This window comes from Polyodon spathula, chromosome 6 (assembly GCF_017654505.1).
Source record: "Polyodon spathula isolate WHYD16114869_AA chromosome 6, ASM1765450v1, whole genome shotgun sequence".
In the NCBI taxonomy this organism is placed as follows: domain Eukaryota; kingdom Metazoa; phylum Chordata; class Actinopteri; order Acipenseriformes; family Polyodontidae; genus Polyodon; species Polyodon spathula.
The window spans coordinates 61,600,663-61,619,951 of record NC_054539.1 but is presented as its reverse complement, the minus strand read 5'-3'; the positions used below and the strand labels follow the sequence as shown (position 1 = coordinate 61,619,951).

Here is a 19,289-nt window from a genome sequence, read left to right as displayed (position 1 = left end):
TACACTGCTGCACATATTCACTTGTGGTGTCGCATCTGGTGTGTAGTTGCTTTAAAAGGTGGCAAAGAGCCTCAGCTTACTCTATAAGCAAAACTGATGCATCTGGAGAAAGAATTACCCAAACAGCTGGAAGTATGACCAGACAGCAAATTGGTGTTTCAACCCCTGTGATGTACTTATTTCTGCTTAGCAAGCATTGTCCACAGCTTGAGTTTTAAGAACTGACAGCTCTGGGGGTAAATTGAACAGGTCTGTTCCCATTAAGTTACTCGATCCAGTGATTAAAAAAAAAAAGAAGTTAACTTCTTGCCACAGAAGTGCTGTTTTTGTATGAAAGTGCAGTATGTATATCCCAAAAGTCTTAGAATAGCACCCCGAAGAGTCTCTCTGTTATCATGGCATTATGGAGAAACAATACAGATCCCACACAAGTTGACAAAGATACTTTTACATAATGTCATTTGAAAGTTGTGGAGTAAGTCAGAGAAAATAATAATTTGTAAGGAGATCTGACAGTGCCCTAGAGATGACTGATGTCTTGCCTAAAGAAATACAATCCAGGCTGCTGACAAAGCAAACTCACCCTTGTGCTGTATGATCTGAAATAATACAAAAAAAAGAGAATCTTAATGACTACTTTCTATGAACTTCTCTGCATGCATGGCTTTATAAGGACAGTTGAGTTATTTTAAACACTACGCTTCCTCAATTTTTTTTTTTTTTTTTTTTTTTTTTTTTAAATTGTATCTGTGAGCCATATTTTCTTTTTAACAAAATCCCATATGTCAGGGGAATTACAAAATTAGAAACTAAATGACTGTTTTGCTTGCTAGATGCAGACAAAGGCTTACTTGATCTGGTATTAAAAAAAAATAATAAAAAAAATAACAGTGAGTGAGTGACAGCAGTAGATAATGCTGAATTTAAAATGAACAGAGTATAAGAAAATTGCAATTAAAGTATCCCAAGCTATTTCACAGGAAATGTGGCATTTAGAATGGATCAGAATTTCAGTGACTAGGTAATACATTTTGTCATAAGGCCCTGCTCTCTGAGTCTAAACAAACTGGGAGGCCCTGAATATTTCCCTAATATTGTCCTGATAGCTTAAACATACCCAATTGAATACTCAATTTAAAAATAAATAAATAAAAAGAGCAAAGCACAGGAAACCACAGCCACTCTGGGCTACTTCCAGGATGACTAGAGCTTTAGTTTAATTGAAAAGTGACATGAAACGATTCATGGCAATACCCCTAAAATGTTTCTATGTTTCCCTATTATTATTATTTATATATTTTTTCCCCCTTTCAGGCACTCTCAAGATTCTAGTTTAGGAAATATAATTACAGCTTTTGACCGGAAGGTTATGAATTTTAAGTGGCAGTTTTCTTCATTTTGCCAGTACATACATGGGGAAATGGGATGAACAATTACTTAGAAAATCAGAAAGCACACCTTTAGAATACATCTGGTTTGTAGATGATATTTTGGGGGTTTGGCCACATGGAGAAGAATCTCTTTTCCAGTTTCATAAAATGGCAAATGAAATACACAGCAATATTAAGGTAGACCTTCTTCGATGGCAAATAAATAAATAGAATTTTTAGATACCATAGTACAACTTGAAGGTTTAATTGAGACTGACCTCTTCTGTAAACATACTGACATGCACCAGTATTTACACATGTCCTCTGTACATCCAATACACACTAAAAGGGCAATCCCAAAGGGTCTAGGAATAAAAATTCAAATATGCTCAAAAGAAAGTGACTATATAAAACAAATCTTTAAAAAAAAGAGGATACAAAGAAAGATTTTAGAGTTAAAAAATGTGGATAAACTAAAAAGAGATGATCTACTAGAGTATAAAAATAGAGATAAAAAGATCAAAAGAGTCTCATTAGTAATCAATTACTCTAATCTTTTGCCTAATATTTATAAGATGGTTAGAAACACTTGTGGATTCTACATTATTTAGAAAAATTAAGGCCATAGTTGTAGCATTCAAAAGAGAAGCTAATTTAAATGATTTGAATATAAACAATAACAAGTAGTTGTCATATATATATATATATATATATATATATATATATATATATATATATATATATATATATATATATATATATATATATATATATATATATATATATATATATATATATATATATATACACACACACACACACAGAGTGGTTTACAGAAGTATTCACCCCCTACCAATAATGTCACATTTTGTTGAAATACAAATATTGTACGCAGTTTTTCAAAGAAGCTTTTTTATTCAAAGCTGGAATGGTTAAACTGAACACTGTTATATGAGGAGGTGGTTAAATGTCAGCAAAACTTGCAAAGAAAATGTACAAAACGAAATTTACTGGTTGCATAAGTATTTCGCCCTTTAAGTTAGTACTTGGTAGAAGCACCTTTTGCAGCAATTACTGCTATGAGTCTCTTTGGATAGGTCTCTACTAGCTTTGCACAGAAGTATGGTGAAAGTTTTGCCCATTCTTCACAGGAAAATTGCTCCAGTTCTGATAAGTTTGTTTGGGATCATCGATGGACTGCAATCGTCAAGTCTCGCCACATTTTTGATTGGATTCAAGTCAGGACTTTGACTGGGCCACTCAAGAACATTAATTTTCTTCTTGTTCAACCACTCCAGAGTGGCTTTGGCTTTGTGCTTCTGGTCATTGTCCTGTAGAAATGTGAGCTCCCCCCCCCCCAGTTTCAGTCTTGGCTGACTCAAACAGGTTTTCCTCAAGGATTCGCCTGTACTTTGCACCATCCATTCTCCCCTCTATCCTGACAAGCTTCCCAGTCCCTGCTGAAGAGAAACATCCCCATAACCATGCATGACAGCTGGGATGGTGTTGATTGGGTGATGTGCAGTGTTGGACTTGCGTCTGACATAACGCTTGGAATTTAGACAGAAAAGTTAAATTTTTGTCTTGTCTGACCACAAAATCTATTACCACATGTCGGCAGTATCATAAGAACATAAAAAGAACATATTAAAGTTGACAAACGAGAGTAGGCCATTCGGCCTATCTTGGTCATTTGGTTGTTAGTAGCTTATTGATCCTAGAATCTCATCAAGCAGCTTCTCGAAGGATCCCAGGGTGTCAACTTGACAACATTACTGGGGAGTTGGTTCCAGAACCTCATGATTCTCTGTGTAAAAAAAGTCCCTCCTATTTTCTGTTCTGAATGCTCCTTTGTCTAATCTCCATTTGTGATCCCTGGTCCTTGTTTCCTTTTTCAGGTCGAAAAAGTCCCTTGGGTTGACAGTGTCAATACCTTTTAGAATTTTGAATGCTTGAATTAGGTCGCCGCGTAGTCTTCTTTGTTCAAGACTGAACAGATTCAATTATTTTAAACCCGGAATAATTCTGGTTGCTCTTCTTTGCACTCTGTCTAGAGCAGCAATATCCTTTTTGTAGTGAGGTGACCAGAACTGAACACAGTATTCAAGATGAGGTCTTACTAATGCATTGTACAGTTTTAACATTACTTCCCTTGACTTAAATTCAACACTTTTCACAATATATCCAAGCATCTTGTTGGCCTTTTTTATAGCTTCCCCACATTGTCTAGATGAAGACATTTCTCAGTCAACAAAAACTCCTAGGTCTTTTTCATAGATTCATTCTTCAATTTCAGTATCTCCCATATGATATTTATAATGCACATTTTTATTTCCTGCGTGCAGTACCTTACACTTTTCTCTATTAAATGCCATTTGCCATGTGTCTGACCAGTTCTGAATCTTGTCTAGATCATTTTGAATGACCTTTGCTGCTGCAACGGTGTTTGCCACTCCTATTTTTGTGTCATCTGCAAATTTAACAAGTTTGCTTACTGTACCAGAATCTAAATCATTAATGTAGATTAGTAATAGCAGAGGACCTAATACTAATCCCTGTGGTACTCCACTGGTTACCTCACTCCATTTTGAGGTTTCTCCTCTAATCAGTACTTTCTGTTTTCTACATGTTAACCACTCCCTAATCCATGTACATGCATTGAATCCCTACTGCATTCAGTTTGAGAATTAATCTTTTATGCTGGACTTTGTCAAAAGCTTTCTGGAAATCTAAATAAACCATGTCATATGCTTTGTAATTATCCATTATCGATGTTGCATCAAGCAGGTTAGTTAGACACGATCTCCCTTTCCTAAAACCATGTTGACTGTCTCCCAGGATACTGTTACCATATAGGTAATTTTCCATTTTGGATCTTATTATAGTTTCCATAAGTTGCATATGATCGAAGTCAGTCTTATTGATCTGTAGTTACCTCGTTCGGTTTTGTTTCCCTTTTTGTGGATCGGTTTTACGTTTGCAATTTTCTACTCTGTCGGTACAACCTTGTGTCAAGAAACTGTTGCATGATCTTGGTTAGTGTTTTGTAAATAACTTCTTTCATTTCTTTGAGTACTACTGGGAGGATCTCATCCGGCCCAGGGGATTTGTTTATTTTATCATCTACATGCTTTTTCGCAAACTCCATAAGTGCTTTAAGATAAGGCTTTTTGAGCAATGGCCTCTTTCTTGTCACCTGTCCATACAGGCCAGCTTTGCGTAGGGACCGGCTTATTGTTGATGTGTGAACACTGACTCCCATTTCAGACAGAGAACTTGGCAGATCTCTCAAGGTCATTGTTGGCTTCAGAGTGACATCCCGAACCAGTTTCCTGTTTGCCTGGCTGCTCAGTTTGGGAGGGTGACCTGATCTGGGTAGTGTCTGGGTGGTATGATGCATCTTCCACTTCTTAATGATGGACTTCACTGTCCTGCTCTGTGCCTCTCTACCACTTTATTCCAGACTTGTTTCAAAGGCTCCTTGGTCTTCATGGTTGCTTTGTAGGATCACTATGTGAGTTGCAGCTTGAAAGTCTATATATACCTGAGGGAAATTATCTACAAATTAAACCACTTTGACTACACACAGGCTGAAACCATTAACTAATTTTGTGACCTTTCAAACAAATCATTTTCACCTGAGCTGAGAGATTAATATGTTTTTCTCTATAAATCTTACTTATTTATATTCTATATGCATTTTTTAACGTTATCAACATGGAGTAGTTTGTGTAGATTATACATGTAAAGTCTAATTTGAAAGCATCGTGGAGTAAGGTCAGGTGCCAACAAAATGTGAAAACTTTGCAGGGAATACCCGATCCACCTGTCTTGCAGATGCTACTGTGCCTTTAACAATAAGGATTGATTGCACTTCTAGCAGACTTAATCACTTGTGCGTTGCTGGGTGGAAAAAATAAATAAATCTTGGAACCACATGACAGCTGTGTTATGTCTTGACACAACATTTAACCAATCAGAGTTGAAGGGTCTGATTTTCTGTGTTATGCACTTTGAGAGGCTAAAAAGTTAAAAATGACTGCTAAAAATGCAGGGTTTTCAAAATAAGCCGTCGATAGGCGCAACCACCTAATACTATATTCGTGCCGGCTACTTTATTAAAAAAATATTAAGATTATTTTCGGGTATTATCATTCAGTCCATTTTTTGTCGTATTATTGTACCGTAATTGATATATAGTTCACAATAGCCATACATATGCACACACACAAAAAACGTATTCCTTTTGTTGTGATGTCGTAAAAAGGTACAGAGGTACTTGTGAGAGATATTGGGGGTTCATATATAGAGTCTGTATGCTTTTAAGAAGAAAGGCGTGATGGGATATCAGCTAAACAGGATATCGGCTGACATACAAATGCTTAAGTGGATTATTACACTCCGGTTTCATGCAGCAGTTATGATTGTGACCAGTACTGTAGTGTAAAAAAATGGTTAAAATGAACAGCTGCCTTTAAAAAATGTAGAACAGAGAAAAACTAAAATAGACTTTAATGTCCTGAAAACTTAACATAAAGAAAACAATTTAAATGAAGCAATAAGCTCAATAATTAAGCTAAAAAGGAAGTGAAAAGGTTACCTTTTTTGTGAACTCCAATAAACCTAAGTTTTCTTTCCCCAGTCAAATTGTACAGTGCCTAAATAAGCAGGGTAATTTACCATAATAAAAAACATAATAAAAAAGAAAATGTAGAACATAAAAAAGTGCAACCAGAGATAGTTAACGGAAGACAACACATTCTTTGTCGTATTATATATTTACATGATCTCATCTTTTACTTTAAAAACTAGTTTGTGTGGGTGTTAAACTGAAAGAGTCCTTAAGCAAATGACTGGGGATTTTCAATTAATTAATGCATTCCTTCGTTTAGCTGAGGAAATATGTTCCTTGCTATGGGTGGGCAGTACTTAAATACGTTACTATAATAAACATAAACATTAACAGTATATGGCAGTAACCTACTGTGGGGTTCCAGTATCAAAGGATCTAACAAACCATACTGAAACAACGGACATGACAAAAACAATAGTCATTTGTTTGTGTTTAGGATTAGCCCTGGTGAGCTTGGAATTCAAGTATAACGTGCACCTGGGGTTAACAAAACAAGCAAAGAAAAAAAAAACATAACTACCGTAGTTTTTCAAGTATGACCCTGTAACAGGATGGCGTGTATGGTGACGTCATGCCCGGAAGAAAAACACTCAGTACTACCAGGTGAAATGTGAATTGCGCTGTTGCACAGTTTAATCAATAAACAGAAAATAAAAGGTTGCAAGACAAACAAAACACAGGACATGGCACTGGTAGCCAAAACAAAGAGATGAAACAAAATGGACTAACACTAAACAAACAGTGGACTAACAGACAAACAAACACGGTGAGTCAAGACAGGTCTAACTATGTTATTTTACTTTGTTTACTCTCCTTCTCCACATCCGTTCTCCACTGACTGAACACACAACCCTGAGTGAGTAAAAACATGCTGCTTTTATGCAGCTGTACCGAGACTCGATTACTAATCAATCATTCAATTGGAGTCTCGGTACAACTGCATGTGAATTAATAAAGTGCAATTCCCTGTGCTCACATATTATTACATTTTACCTGCATGTGAAGTGCTGTGCAATCCTTGTGCCTAAATACTAATATACATTTTAAAAACACTCGTGTTACACAGACCCGTTTATATCCCGTGTACCAATGACTATACACCAATAAATAGCCCAGGGGCGGGGCACTTTGCCACACATCCATTTGCATATTATTGAGGACAATGAAGAGGGATGCACGGAATACATTGAAGCGTGTTATCTATGATTTGTTTTAAAAATGTGGCACATTTCCTGTGAACACGTAACAAACACGAGAGTGCAAGCATGTGTCACACTCATAGTTCCATGCCCTCATGTATGTTGCATTAAACTTAAAAATGTAGCTCTACTACTCATTTCAAAGGGGAGTTGGTTTTAAACTAAATATTTTTTAATATTATTTAGTTGAACAAAAGCTAAATATCTAAGTGCCCCATAGTGTGTTTGAGACTATGAACTTGACCTGCTTTTTCTTGCACTAAGGCAGTTAGTAGTCTACTGTATACTGCTTGTTGCTATGTGAATCATGCAGAGCAATGTAGTGTTAAGAAACAATACCGGGGGCGAAAGCAGTGAAAATTATCCATAGGTGCGTGTAATACAACAAACTCATTACAGGAATGACAAAAAGTGTGTGTAACTCATCGGAGCATGGCTATATCCAAGGATTATGGTAACCATAAACAGCCCTTCTAAAATGAGTTCATTTCAGAAGGGCAAATCTCTCACTTAACCATATAACCACAAAAGGACAGCTGAGATTATAATTTTTGGGGGTTTTAAGCAGTTTTTTTTTTTTTTTTTTTTAATAAAAAAAGATGACTTTAAAAAAGTGTTTTTCTTTTAAAGTATATGATTTCAAAGTCAGCATTTCGACTCCCACCCACCTCCAGTCTCTCCTGCTTGACTTCATCAACGTCATCATCATCAAACAGGGCCAAGAACTCTCCGGTTTGATCAATGGAGTTGAGGAAATCGTGAGCCAACTTCTGCCGTTTGTTTACACTGCTGCTGCTGAATTTGTCTACATGTGGGAGAAAAGGGGAAGAAAAAACAGACAGACAGTTTCTACACATCTGCTGCACAGCTGTGTCTGTTTACACCTGACTCCCGCACTTTTATCAAATTAGCTTCTATCAGCATTCGAGTGTTAATTTTAACCCAACCCTAAAACAGAGAACAGAAAAGATCAACGTAACCGATTTGGTATTTAGAATTAGAGGGCATGATTTTCACTGTAAACTGACATGAAATAAAATGTGGTCTACAGTATTTTAATGCTCTAAATACTAAATTACCTTAATACTGCCAACCTAAAAAGTATAGACTGCGGGTGATATAGTAGGAGTTAATTATAATTAAAACAATAACCACATTTTATTATAATGTATAAACCCGTTCTCAATATTGCTCTCTGAAAATGATAGTGGATTTACACTTTACAATAAACTAAAAATTAATTTTTTTGTTTTTTCATTAGCTTGATACTTGTGTGTACGTTCCATTCATATAGTTCCGTTTTAGGTATAGCAGGACATCTTAAGGGAATCAGAATGCGTGGCACACCAACTCAGCAGCTTTCCAGCTATTTTGAAAGGACCACTTGAGTAGTGGTACACATAACTTGATAGTCATCTTGAATGGTCAATTTTGTGTTGCTCTTGTTCTTAAGGGGTAAGGAACACCAGACAGAATTCCTGATTGGCTGCTCACATCAGAACCCACACGAAGGTGTGAAGCTCTCTTCTGTGCCAGCCAGGCCATGTAAATTACCAAGACCAATTGCTGGAGTGTCTAAATTATCTTGATTAATTGGTCATAGCCAGTGTCTGTGCATTCACAGATTTATCCTAATTTCTGAGAATACCAATCTACTCTGCAATATGACCTTCAAAACCTGCTTTTTTTGTGGACCTTATTTTATTCAGTGATGCCACTAAACCAGTAGGATTAATATGAGGTCATTAAAATAGACTGTGTTGCTTCTTACAGTTTTTCAGCTCACTGTTACTGTGACAGGGCGGAAACCCTACAGGTGTAAGGGGTGTGTGTGTGTGTGTGTGTGTGTGTGTGTGTGTGTGTGTGTCAGTCTGTGTGTGCATTTGCTGGTTGTTTACTTTTTAAAATATTTGTTTAAACACATAATTTCAATGTTCAGCTTAAAACATAATATATATATATATATACACACACACACACACTAATTAATTTAAACAGCCTTAAATTAAATGTTTTAAATGTTTTTATTTGCAAAGGTTTTACTCTTTTATGCTCTTTTAGTCCAGAAGCTGTGATAAAACTTCTTTGACTGCCAACCTGGGAGCTACTCATTTTAAAATGTCTTTACTAGTGAGATGCTTTTGCAATACTGACAGAGAACAGAGAAAATTAGGCTATATATTGTTTGTTTTTTTGTTTATAAATATCTCCAGACAGGTGCAGTCATTTCCAGAAATAATAATAATAATAATAATAATAATAATAATAATAATAATAATAATAATAATAATAATAACAACAAATTAAAGAAGTTTGTTTTATTCCTGCACACAAATCTACATAGATAAATCCCATGGGTCTCAGTGACCCGAAACAGCTTTGCATACATGACCTGATCTAAAAAAAAATAAACACCTCAAAGGTTATGTTTTTTGTGTATAAGTTCATGACCCCAACTTAGGAAAAGTAATATTATACAGAAAGTGAAAACAAAAATAGCATTTAAGCTAATTAGAAACTAGTGTCGGGTCCAATAAGACCCGAAACATAATAGGAGGGTTAAAGAAAATGTTGGGAAGTCATGGTCTGGCTGGTGGAGAATCATAGTCCCCACTCGGTAGCATAGACATGTATGTGTGTGTGTGTGTGGAGAAAACAAGTCGGAATGTGGTTGGAGCCATAATTGAATGATTAGTGGTTAATGTGGCTCCAGCCTCAGGTGTATAAGAAGGAGAATCACGGGTATTAATAAGTTAATGTCAGTGTTGGCGAAAGTGCGTCTTGCTGTGTTCTGTCCTGTTTATTTCTGTGAGTTTTTGTATAGACCTTTTGTTTTGGCTCATGTGCCTGTTTATTTTGTTAATATGCTTTGCTTTTGTCTGTACTGTACTGCTATGGATTAAATGTGACGCTACCCTGTCACAGTTACATAATAATCATTTAAGTGAGTGTGTACCAATGAAGAGAGACATCAACCTGCTTTAAGAGGTCACTGCACTTTGTAATCTAAATAAATAAATAAATAAATAAACACTGCATTTATCTGGTCACGTGGGTCTCGATTTTATCTTGTTGGGTAACTGTAATCTTGCAAGACGTGCAGAAGATTAGCCAGTTAAACGGAAGCGAGCCTGAATTGTGCCAAAGCTAACAGAAAACAGAAAAATGGTTCTCAACTAGTAAATACACCAATAAAAACGCAACAATAAGACAAAGACAGGTAGATGCCATTTAGGACGGAAGAAAAGCATGTTCTCTGATATTTGGTTCCTTTTCTGCTGCTCACTGAGATAATGTTCCTTAATATACGCCGCTTTTTAGAAACATTTTGACAGGTATTCAAATGATTACATTATTTCATTTTTAAGTACAGCATATTTATCACTTGTAACATAACCTGTATGCCTACTCTATATTACTGTATAGGGTTTGTTAAACGCTACAGATTTGCTATACAAAACCTGGTTTCTTCAGCCATACATTATAGCACTATAAATTAAAACATACAAATACAAATGTAATGATCTGACAGTGCTGATTGAAAGCAGTGCATTTCATAAGTGCTTGTAAATGATGTTTGTGCATTTAAAACAGTCGCAATCTGTATCTTACGCATCTGAAGTAATCTACTTGTACTCCAGTCAAATTGTTTAATTTTGATACATATTCAAAAGAACCCGAATGGAACACAATTCAAAGTTTATTTTTGAGCAAGGGTTAAACATGAACAGGAAGATAAAGACATGCATCTTGTAACTGAACTCTGTAACACATTACGTTCCAAGCAATTGACTGTTTGTTTTTTGTTTTAAGTAATTTTGAGATAAGATTGCTAAGCTTTACAATAATGAACTAAGCAAAAATCTAGAAGCTTAGTATCTGATTTCGGGGATAATTTAAGCAATGTACTGAAGGTTTTGCAGGACAAATATATACCATACTATGACACTACAAAAAAAAAGGTATGCCCAGACATATAGTACAGGGTCCTGTGTAATACAGACTATCCTTCCAAATGCTGCCTTTAAAATGATAACTCCATTGCTCAAATTACAAATATAAATTAGTATTTTAATGTATTAAAAAAGATATTCCCCTCTTATTTTGCCTATTATGACTCAAATACCTAGGAAGATGATTTTTCCTTCTGTGGTTAAAACCGTTAATGCTAAATATGATAAGTTATGCATTTTTATTACGGATCTTCATTTGTGGTGTACAGACATCACCCAATAATCATAAAACATTTTGGAACAGTTTTTTTTTAATGCATTGAGAAAAAGTAGTTAGATATTTTTAAAAAAGGTAGGCTAAATAAAGGAGAAGTAAAAACCAACCGTCTATGCAATTTGGAGTTGAAAGCTCAGTTTCCCATTAATATAAAATAATTAATGTTAATGATTTTAACAGAACCTGTTTTTTCCTAATTCTTTTTCCAAGAGCCAAGATATCATGTGAATCAAGTCTGTGACAAGTTAAAGCTTCAGAATATTATCTGCACAACCTCAGAATTCATCAAAAGTGTGCCAGACATGTCACACGCTTCACTGCAGTACTTTAAACAAACTGCAATGTCAAGCTTTCTGTAGTGCAAATCTTTTTTTTTTTTTTAAAGATGCGCAGATGAATATTTTACAGCATATTAAAAAGATTAACCTTTACTAGAAATGCTTCTTCAGTTCACACTGTGGCACTACAACAGCCACTGAACTATAATGAAGACATTTACAATGATTACATGCCATCAGCCATATATTCAATTACTATACTACCTACATGTTATACCTTTTATGACAATCATATTTTTTTTTTGTATGGTTTAGGGGTTTTGATTAGTCTGTTTTACTTCACTTTCTGTATACGTTTAAAAATTTATTATATATATCTTATATATATATATCTTATATATAATATATATATATATATATATATATACACACACACACACAAACACACACAAAATACAAATCTTGAATACAGTACATACCTTGCATACAAAATTAGTGTGAATTTTTTAACTCTTTTTTTTTTTTTTTTTTTTTTTAATGGGAAAGGCTTTTTTTTTTTTTTTTTTTTTTTTTTTTTTTTTTTCAACTTGAGTGTGAAGCAACTTCTCTATATCATACTTGAGTTTGAACTTCTATGAGTCTGTACACACTCACACCAGCTTTTATAAGTGGTCTTGGTTTTTTTTTTTAAAATAATATATATATATATATATATATATATCTGATATTATATATATATATACACACACACACACACACACACACACATACACATGAAATGCTTGGACACCAGAAGTTCAAAATGCATTTTCTTGTGAGTCTACAGTATATAGGTTGTAATTACCTGTTTCAAGGGCTTCTTCGTCGTCAATACTTTTAAGGATTTTGGATTTGCAATCTCGGAAAACCATGTATTTCAAAAGTCTTCTGATTTTTTTCTGGAAAAGAAAGTAAGTTTCTAACTAATAAAGCAGAAACATTATGCCTCCGTGCACTAGTGGAGCTGAGTGAAAACACTGTCTTTTATAAGTCTTGCATTAAACTGGAGGAAATGTTTTCATGCTTCACTTCTGAAACCAGCATGCTGTTAAGAACGTGTCCGCCAAGTAGTATTTACGTAGTCAAGCAAATCCAACATTGAATATAATATAATTATGTATTACATAAACTTAATGCAGAATCGGTAAACCTAAATATAATTAGAGAACAAAGCACTTTTACTTCATTGCAGTGCAGCTGTTTCATTCCTTTCTTATGTTTGCAAATAGGTAACCCCATGAGTGAAAAATTATACATATTTTTATCATGAAGTTTACCTTGTCTTTTCGCATAAGAAATAAAATGTCTTCAGCAGATATGACCCTAGCCCCTCTTAGCTGTGACACATCAGCAGCTTGCTGTAACTAAAAAGAAAAAAGAACAGAAAATGTGAAGTGTTTCTGACTTTTTCAATTTTCAAATAACACTCAAATAATGCAGCACATGATATGGGGTCTGTGCAGCGTATAGAATAAACACAATAGTTTAGCATATACAAAGTTCTTCATGAAAACAGGCCAGTAACTGTAATACACAAACAGCTTGATCGAGTCTTTGAAATCAGAGTGTATGTAAGAAACCAGCTAGCTTAAGATCAATGAATGAAAACTAGTCCTTTTAATACAATAAAAATCTATTCTTCCTTTTTTAATGCAGGAATTCAAAACCTCCACACTCAGCTTTAAGAAATACATGAATACACCTGAAAATAATTTTATGAAATTCAATCCATCATGCTCAGACGAGCCATGGTTTCACTCAGTATCACTGGATGAATAAGTATATTATTAATTCGAGCTCCCATGCTGGTACAACGTGAACTGAGCCTATTCAGAAGTTTTAGAAAAAAAATCAACAACAACAGTAGCTGTTTCTAATATTCCTAGGAAAAAGAGTTTTGACTTTTTTTGGCTGCTGCTCAATGGGCAGGAGATCCAATCCATAAATCATTATAATGGACCAGAGTCATATTTTTATTATATATTTTTATGCTTACTGCAGAACGTAACTGTTTTTGATAATACACTCAATATTGTAATCATAGTCTGATATGGGGGGAAACTATCACAATCTGTCATCCAAAGTAAGAGGCAAAAACCAGTAATGGTAATAAACCAGATGTTCAAAAATTTTAATAATCACATAGCCTGTAATAAACTATTATTGAAAGAACTGTACAGTAATGTTAAGTACACACTTATTAAGTCTAGTATTAACTGGGTTTAGTTAGTTAGTTAAGTAATCTAACACAATCAAACACTTACATAAATATATGAGGAGGAGTCAAGACAATATTTATTCTTTCAGTGTCTATTTGCCAATTGCATCTTTGTGTTGTTCAGAGACCAGGCTATCATTATTCACAAGACTAATCTTTCCATCCACTTCTTAATTTGTAAAATGTTATTTCAGAATATAGGAAAATAATGTTCATATGGAAACAGTCTTCATACCCTCAAAAAAAAAAAAAGAAAAAAGAAATAAATGGCAGATATGAAGTGTCCTTTCAGTTGGAGCTGAGTTTCTTTTGGTTGCTTTAGGGCTGCGACACATCATTAATCAATGTCACCTTTTTTACAAGATGATAGCATTCCAGAAGCAGTGCATTTAAAATAGAATTTGGTTAGAATTAATAAAACCTTTCATCGCAAATCTTTGGGGTTAAAATTCTCGAATATGTTGAAATCCACAGCTGCTATACCAATGCATGTTCTTACTCTGACATACCTGACTGTCGTTTTAAATATTTAATTCTACTCTACGGTAGTTGTTCTTACTGCTACAAAGTGAGCCTAGGTTAAAAAGTATACAGCAAATTTAGAAGACAAAATTGTACCAATGTGCTTGATTTTTTAATTATTCTTTTTTTAAATAAACTGGATGGATATTTTGGTTGTGTAACTCCTAAACAAGAAGATACTTGTCATTGAGGTATAGTACTATGTTTAAACTAATTTAAGTACAGTAAATTAGAAAAACAGACATATTCTTGTAAAATGTTTGAGCCTTTTTTAAATGGCACAAGTCAAGATATATTTTTTTTATTGTTGGCGCAGGCAGCATCAGTGTCTTCTTGACACCAAAATGTAATTTACACATTTTTTTGTGTGTTAAAGTAAAATAAAACTGTTAATAAAATTGATAATAATTAAAAAAAAAAAACACTATGATAATAATAAAATAAATTTTAAAAAATCCTAGGAATAAGCAACCTAGCGTGTTATTTAAGGGTTAGGGCTAGTCAAAAGTGTGCTTAAGCTGTTTGCAACTAGTTTTGTAAAATTACTTTTACAAAACAAAATGCATAAGAAATAAATCGGGCTCAGGGAAGTTGAAACAGGGCATGCAAATAAAACTACGTCAGGCTTACTGGTTGGTGATTTATGGATCCCCAAAATTACACCATTAAAATGAAATAACAGTAAATAAAATCTTGCAATGCTCATATAGTATTGTACATACAGTACATACAAATGGGCATATATATTAGCTCAAAGAGCCAGCTGCCCAATACACACACAGTGCTCCCTCGCTATAAGGATCTCGATTATAACATGCCTCGGATATAACACTCTGTGTGTGTGTGTGTGTGTGTGTGTGTATAATATATATATATATATATATATATATATATATATATATATATATATATATATATATATATATATATATATATATAGAGAGAGAGAGAGAGAGAGAGAGAGAGAGAGAGAGAGAGAGAGAGAGAGAGAGAGAGAGAGAGAGAGACACACACACACACACACACACACACAAACAGTACCGTGAAAAAGTATTTGCCCCCTGTCTGATTTTCTGCATTTTTGCATATTTTTGACACTGAATGTTATCAGGTCTTCAACCAAAATCTAATATTAGATAAACGGGACCCTGAGTGAACAAATAACACAAAATTTTGATACTTATTTCATTTATTTATTTTAAAAAGTTATGCACCACCCAATGCCACCGTGTGAAAAAGTAAATCGCCCCCTTAGACTCAATAACTGGTTATGCCACCTTTAGCAGCAATATCTGCAACCAAACGCTTCCTGTAGTTATTGATCAGCCTCTCACAGCACCTTAGGAAATTTGGCCCACTCCTTCATGCAGAACTGCTTCAACTCAGTGACATTTGTGGGTTTACAAGCATAAACTGCTTGTTGCAGGTCTTTGATTAAGCCATTCCAAAACTTAACATTTCTTGTTCTTCAACCATTCTGATGTAGACTTGCTTGTGTGTTTCAGATCGTCTTGCTGCATTAGCTTCAGCTAACGGATGGATGGTCTGCCAATCTCCTCTAGAATTCTCTGATTCAGAGCAGAATTCATGGTTCCTTCAATGATAGCAAGTCATCCAGGTCCTGATGCAGCAAAGCATCCCCAAATCATGGCACTACCAATACCATGCTTGACTGTTGGTAAGAGGTTCTTACTGTGGAATGCAGTGGTTGGTTTTAGCCAGACACAACGGGGCCCAAGTTCCACTTTTTAAAATTTTTATATAAAAATGTAGTCCTTGCCAATTATTTTTGTTATTTTCTCCCAATTTGAAATGCCCAATTATTATTTAGGCTCAGCTCACCGCTACCACCCCTGCACTGACTAGGGAGTGGCGAAGACGAACACACACTGTCCTCCAAAGCATGTGCCGTCAGCCGACCGCTTCTTTACACACTGCAGATTGACCATGCAGCCACCCAGGAGCTACAGCGTTGGAGGACAACACAGCTCCCGTGAAGGCAAGCCCGCAGGCGCCCAGCCAGACTACAGGGGTTGTCTGTGCAAGGTGAGCCGAGGACACCCTGGTTGACCTAAGCCCCCCCGGCGATGCTCAGCTAATTGAGCGCCGCCTCCTGGGAAATGCCATCCACGGTCGACTGTGGAATAGCCCAGACTCAAACCTTTACTGGATGCGGCACTCACGAGCCCCCAGAAAGTTCCACTTTTGACTCATCTATCCATATAACATTGTTTCAGAACTCTTGAGGATCATACATGTGCTTTTTGGCAAATTTGAGACAAGCACTCATGTTCTTCTTAGTGAGCAGTGGTTTCAGCCTTGCTACTCTGCCATGAATCCCATTTTTGCCCAGTGTCTTTCTGATGGTGAAGTCATGGACACTGACCTTAGCCGAGGCGCGACAGGCCTGCATCCAGGGGGATGTTGTTCTAGGGTTCTTTGTGACTTCCTGGACGATTTTACACCTTGCTCTTGGAGAGATTTTGGCAGGACAGCCACTCCTGGGAAGATTCACTACTATCCCAAACTTTCTCCATTTGGACAATATGGCTCTGTGGTTTGGTGGAGCCCCAGAGCCTTAGAAATGGCTTGTAACCCTTTCCAGACTGACAGGCATCAACAATTTATTTCTTTTGATCGTGGCATGATGTGCTTCTAGTCTATGTGCTGACAACTTCACTCTGATGGTAAGGGCCAAACTTAGTCCGATTTTTATTGAGCAGGGCTAACCCAAGTCAGGCTTGATTGTTAACCAAAGTATTCAAACAGCTGACCCTAATTATCCCTTTAATTGGGTTGAGTTAAATAGGGTGACAATAACTTTTTCACACCTGAAGATTGCATGTTTGATTACCTTGCGCACCAAACAAATGAAAGAAGCACCAAACTTTGTTGTCATTTTTAATCTCAGACTCCCTCTATATACTACTACAACCCACGAAAAGATGTGATCAAATTCAGCGTGAAAAATGTGCAAAAATGCAGAAAATCAGACAGGGGGCAAATACTTGTTCACAGTACTGTATCTATATATATATATCTATATAGATCTATATCTATATATATATATATATATATATATATATATATATATATATATATATATATATACACACACACACACACACACACACACACGAACACACACACATGGTGCCTTGAAAAAGTCTTCACACCCTTGAACATTTTTCACATTCTGCTGCCTAAAAAATACAATTCAAAATGCATTAAAGTAGGAGTTTGTTTCACTGATCTGCACAACATCACCTACACTTTCAAATTGAAAGAACAACTATAGAAATATTCAAAAAGTAATTAAAAATAATAAGAAAAAAAGTCTTGATTGCAGAAGTCTTCACACCCCTTGAGTCAATACTTGGCGCAAGCCACTTTTGCAGCAATAACAGCCATGAGTCGTTTCGGATAAGTGTCTACCACCTTAGCACAGCGGGATGGTGCAGTTTTTGCCCATTCTTCTTGGCAGAATAGTTCAAGCTCTTTCAAGTTGGCTGGGGATTGTCTGTGGACTGCAGTCTTCAAGTCTTGCCACAGATTTTCCATATGATTCAGGTCTGGGCTTTGACTATGCCACTCGAGGACATTCACTTTCTTCTTGCTAAGCCACTCCATTGTTGTTTTTGCTTTGTGCTTAGGATCATTGTCCTGCTGAAAGGTGAATCTTCTCCCCAGTCCCAGGTCTCTGGCAGACTGGAACAGGTTTTCCTCCAGGATCTGCCTGTACTTTGCACCATTCATCTTTCCCTCAATATTCACAAGTCTTCCAGTCCCTGCTGCTGCAAAGCATCCCCAAAATATAATGCTGCCACCACCATGCTTTACTGTAGGGATGGTGTTAGCAGGGCGATGTGCCGTTTTTGGTTTACGCCACAGATATCACATAGCATTGAGACCAAAAAGTTCGACTTTGGTCTCATCGGACCACAAAACCTTCTCCCACATGCGTGCAGTGTCCCCTAAGTGTTTCTTTGCAAAAGCTATGCAGCACATCATATGGCTTTTTTTCAGCAGTGACTTCCTTCTTACCACCCTCTCATACAGGCCATGTTTGTGTAGTACTCTTGAAATTGTTGAACAGTCAACATTTTCCACAATCTCAGTCAGAGACCTCTGTACTTCTTTTAAATTTACGGCTCACAGTGACCTCCCTCTGCAGTTTTCTTAAGCCACGGCTACTGACTTTGGAGGGACGGCCTGATTGAGGCAGTGTCTTGGTGGTGCCAAACTGTTTCCACTTTACAATTACCATCTAGAGTTTCTGTGATGTCATAAATTACGAGATTGAAAGTCGAGCAGTTTATAAACTGTAACTCACTGAAGAGGCAAATCTATTATTTTTTATAATACATGGATACCCTTGTGACGCAAATAGTAAAGACGAGGTTGGAATACTGCCTTGTTTTAATTTCCCGTTCCTCTCCAGTTTCTCTGACATACGAATGTACCAGCTTTAGTTTTTTTTTTTTTTTTTTAAACTTATTCTCATTTTGTTGATCATTAATGAACATTTCTGTACTGTGGGTGTTGTCGAGTGATTGAAAAAGCATTCTTTGAATACTTCATTTAGAACGTTTGTAAGTCCTTCTGGGTTCAGTTGTAGAACAAATAACCTAACCATGGCTTATCCATGGTTGCTTGACAAGGCCAGAGAGAGAGAGAGAGAGAGAGAGAGAGAGAGAGAGAGAGAGAGAGAGAGAGAGAGAGAGAGAGAGAGAGAGAATATAAAAAATAAACAGTATAAAAATAAGACTTTTCAAAACAACATCTGCAGAGTGGGCTACA

At 35.9% G+C, this 19,289-nt stretch overlaps 1 protein-coding gene across 3 annotated transcripts in view; it reads right to left on the bottom strand.

Moving 5' to 3' along the window:
• Window positions 1-19,289, bottom strand: part of LOC121317432 (transcription initiation protein SPT3 homolog) — a 189,004-nt gene that overhangs the window by 48,522 nt on the left and 121,193 nt on the right. For 2 of the 3 annotated variants that reach the window (XM_041253362.1, XM_041253364.1), the window contains 3 exons: window positions 13,027-13,113; window positions 12,555-12,648; window positions 7,871-8,007 (listed from right to left, as the gene is read on the bottom strand). In XM_041253362.1, coding sequence (XP_041109296.1) covers window positions 7,871-8,007; window positions 12,555-12,648; window positions 13,027-13,113 — 318 coding nt within the window. The remainder of the gene's footprint in view (window positions 1-7,870; window positions 8,008-12,554; window positions 12,649-13,026; window positions 13,114-19,289) is intronic. The other variant, XM_041253363.1, reaches the window with a different exon arrangement.